This window comes from Triticum dicoccoides, chromosome 2A (assembly GCF_002162155.2).
Source record: "Triticum dicoccoides isolate Atlit2015 ecotype Zavitan chromosome 2A, WEW_v2.0, whole genome shotgun sequence".
Classification (NCBI taxonomy): domain Eukaryota; kingdom Viridiplantae; phylum Streptophyta; class Magnoliopsida; order Poales; family Poaceae; genus Triticum; species Triticum dicoccoides.
Window position 1 is genome coordinate 124,921,505 of NC_041382.1, and position 3,417 is coordinate 124,924,921.

General features: G+C 45.9%; 1 protein-coding gene across 1 annotated transcript in view; it reads right to left on the bottom strand.

Annotated features, from left to right (window-relative positions):
• Window positions 1–1,892, bottom strand: part of LOC119353759 (serine/threonine-protein kinase SAPK2-like) — a 4,743-nt gene extending 2,851 nt beyond the window's left edge. The window contains exons 1-2 of the mRNA XM_037620436.1: window positions 1,520–1,892; window positions 329–403 (exon numbers count right to left, since the gene is read on the bottom strand). Coding sequence (XP_037476333.1) covers window positions 329–403; window positions 1,520–1,639 — 195 coding nt within the window. The 5' untranslated portion in view covers window positions 1,640–1,892. The remainder of the gene's footprint in view (window positions 1–328; window positions 404–1,519) is intronic.
• Window positions 1,893–3,417: the final 1,525 nt, after the last annotated feature.

Consider the following 3,417-nt stretch of genomic DNA (forward strand, 5'->3'; position numbering starts at 1 on the left):
GAATGCATTTTAAACACTGCTGTTATGAAGTTTGACGAATTTTCAGCAAACACATTGCAATGAAGTTTCAAAAGAAATGATTATTTTATAAGTAGGCATTAGGACTTAGAACATACGACCTTAGGCCAGAGCTTGGGTCCACACATTTTTGCATCGCTTTTTAAAGCCATTATATGTAACACGTGGTCGGAAAAATTAGAAAAAATGTCTTGAGTTTCCGAAAATCATTGGACTGAGGTAACGCGCATTGTCAGATCCATAAAGATGACACTGGATTCAAATGTTTTGAGTTTGTATCAGTATTTCCATACAGTCAGAAAGAACTTACCTCTTTGAATCTAACAATGTTCGGATGCCTCAGAGATCTGTGGTTCATAATCTCCCTTTGAACATTCTCATCAATCTACGAAAGCAGAAGAATAATAATTAAAGTTCCAGCTGACAAACTAAAGATACTCAAATACCACGCCCAAAATGGCTTACAGAACCCAATTAAGTTAAGGTGAATGGTTTTCTCCACGCGAACAGCGAAACGTGAACAATAAAATGGTCAGAGGTGGTGGATGTAATAGATCGAAAATAATAAATGGTTGTGTGTACATAATGAATATAGCAGTATCATTGATTGAGTGAAAGATGTTGAGAGCCAATGATGATAAGGAAGAAAGGTGGGGGGAATGTCCATAAGTGGCTGAAGTGAACTACAAGTAATAACACATGCTAACCGATATGACCGTGTGAATTAATTAGTAAAGAGGGTTTACCTAACATGACAGTGTTTGCTAACTTCATTTTGTTGAGCAGACAGAAATTTTGCTAATTCCGTACGGGCGTCTACCAGCTTTGTGGAAACTTATTTAACTAACTAACTGTTAACACCTTGAACAAGCCAACCATTGTTCTGCATAATCTAACAAAATGCAACACAATCCAAGGAGGCATTCCAAAATTGGACAGACCATTCACTTGGGCTGCAAAACGGGGCAGGGTATATGGATTTGGTTGGTGATCCTGGTACCAAAGATGAACACTGTGAATAGATGCTTGCCCGATTTACAGCTAAGGTGGACAGGACTTGGACTAATTAGCACCAGGTGAAAATCCATCTGTTTAATCAATATAAAGCGATGAACAGAGGAGCGACTGCATTGACCGGTCAAGTGTGATTTGAGGCCAAGAAACCGAATAGCGATGTGAACTATATTTCGCTCAAAATTCAAGACCATGAATTAAAAGCATCGAAACTCGACTGGGAATTTCAGACACCGAAACAGAGCATGTCGGGCCAGCGGTAGCACAGTGGATCATCGAATCTCTTTACTCCTGAGCAAACTAGTACACCCGGAACCACTCAAGCCAAATACGTAGCACCGAATCAGCCGTTGAGCAAACTAGTACTACTCCCAGCTAAACACCAGCAGTCCGGATGAAGAAGCCTCGTCTACGAATCAAGAACTCAAACACAACCTAGGAAAGGGCGGATTAGACACAGAGGGGGATGAATTTAATTCGAGCTCACCTTGTGCCCCCTCTCGATGAACTTGACGGCGAAGAGCTCCTTGGTCCTGACGTCCCGTACCAGCTTGGCCACCCCGAAGTTGCCGGACCCTATGTCCTTGATCACCTCGTACCGCTCCATCCCGGACCCCCTCCGTCCGTCCGTCCGTCCGTCCGCAGCTCGTAGGCACCACTGGAGCGAGAAGCAAGCGGCAGCAGGCCGCCGGTGGCTGCCGGCTCAGGCGGGTCGGTCAAGATTCAAGCACCGAACGGAGCCAGTGGCGAGTGGAGTGGACACCGGGAGGGAGGAAGCACCCGAGCGAGGAGAGGGAGCGGGCGGGGGAGGGGGGAGAGAGGAAGGTGAGGGAGGGAGGGAGGGGAGTGCGCTGCGGTGTGGGAGGGCTGGGGCTCCTTTTGACGAGGCCGGGTGGGTCGGGTCGCAGTGCGTGGGGAGAGAGACGTACCCATGTAGCCATACCGTCCGTCGTGGGGCGAGCCGTCGACGGCTACGCTACGAAGCGGTCGCCGGCTCGCCTTGCTCGATGGTGATTAATTTTGCAGAGTTCGGAAAACTTCTCCCGGTATTTCCCATTTCAACGGTTCGTGCGGATCGGTAGTAGGCATTTTCTTTCACTGCCGGTGAACTCTTTACATGGGTGCCCTGATAACTTTTTTTCTGCCATGATATGGTAGGTCTAGGATACATTTCAATATCTCATACTAGGAAATTTGGAAAGATGGATTAGTATATGTAAATATGAATATTCGGAATTTAAACATGTTCTCTATGTGAGGCGACCTACTTGGATTTCTTGTATCTCAACCCGCGCGGAGTTGTATCATGTGTGTAAGCGATTAAAAAAACATAGCGGCACTGGTGAAGCTATGTGCAAGGCTGCAGAGACCACAACCCCCAACCTTGGATAGTTTTATGAAAAAAATATTGAAGAGGGCTAAGAATAAAAAAATAGGATATTCTGCCATATATAAACCGTTGAAAAATATCGCAACACCTAGTTGAGCACTAAAAACAAGCTAATTACAAACTAGTCAACCAAACAAAAGTAAAGTTGCTCTACCGTAGTGGCTGTCAACCCGCAACTTTCTCTTGCTCAAGCGCCCCGAGTTTGAATCCATTTCAAAAATAAAATCAACCAAACAAAAGGACCGACACGATCCTCTCAACAACATCGTGCTAATGCAACAGCGTGACCTTATCCATTGTCATCCAACATCTCCGTTGCCACAACATTATGATGATGAAAGAGTATATCAAAAGGAATAAGCAGAGAAATTTGACATATGATGCCCAATCACCATCAACATTGCCATGCTTAGGGCTTGCAACCCCCTAGCACGGTCAAATAGGAGCTCTTTGCTCGGCCCAAACTGCAAGCAAGCATAAAATTTGGGAAAGAATCAACCATAGCACACGGTTTTAAGAGTAATGCTACATCCACGTAAGAATTTTACGTGTTTTACGTAACCTTCCACATGGACAATTGCGATTGAAGAAGGGGGATGAAGGGGCCCCACCCACCTGAAAATCAGGGGGGCGAAAGAGTTATTGGGGAGGTTATGTAAAACGTTTCGTAAAGGTACGGAGGTCTAGGATTATCGCGGTTTCAATGTTGAGGATCGTAGCAGAAATTTAAAATTTTCTACGCATCACCAAGATCAATCTATGGAGTAATCTAGCAACGAGGGGAAGGGGAGTGCATCTACATACCCTTGTAGATCGCTAAGCGGAAGCGTTGCAAGAACGCGGATGAAGGAGTCGTACTCGCAGCGATTCAGATCGCGGTTGATTCCGATCTAAGCGCCGAACAACGGCGCCTCCGCGTTCAACACACGTGCAACCCGGTGACGTCTCCCACGCCTTGATCCAGCAAGGGGAGAAGGAGAGGTTGGGGAATACTC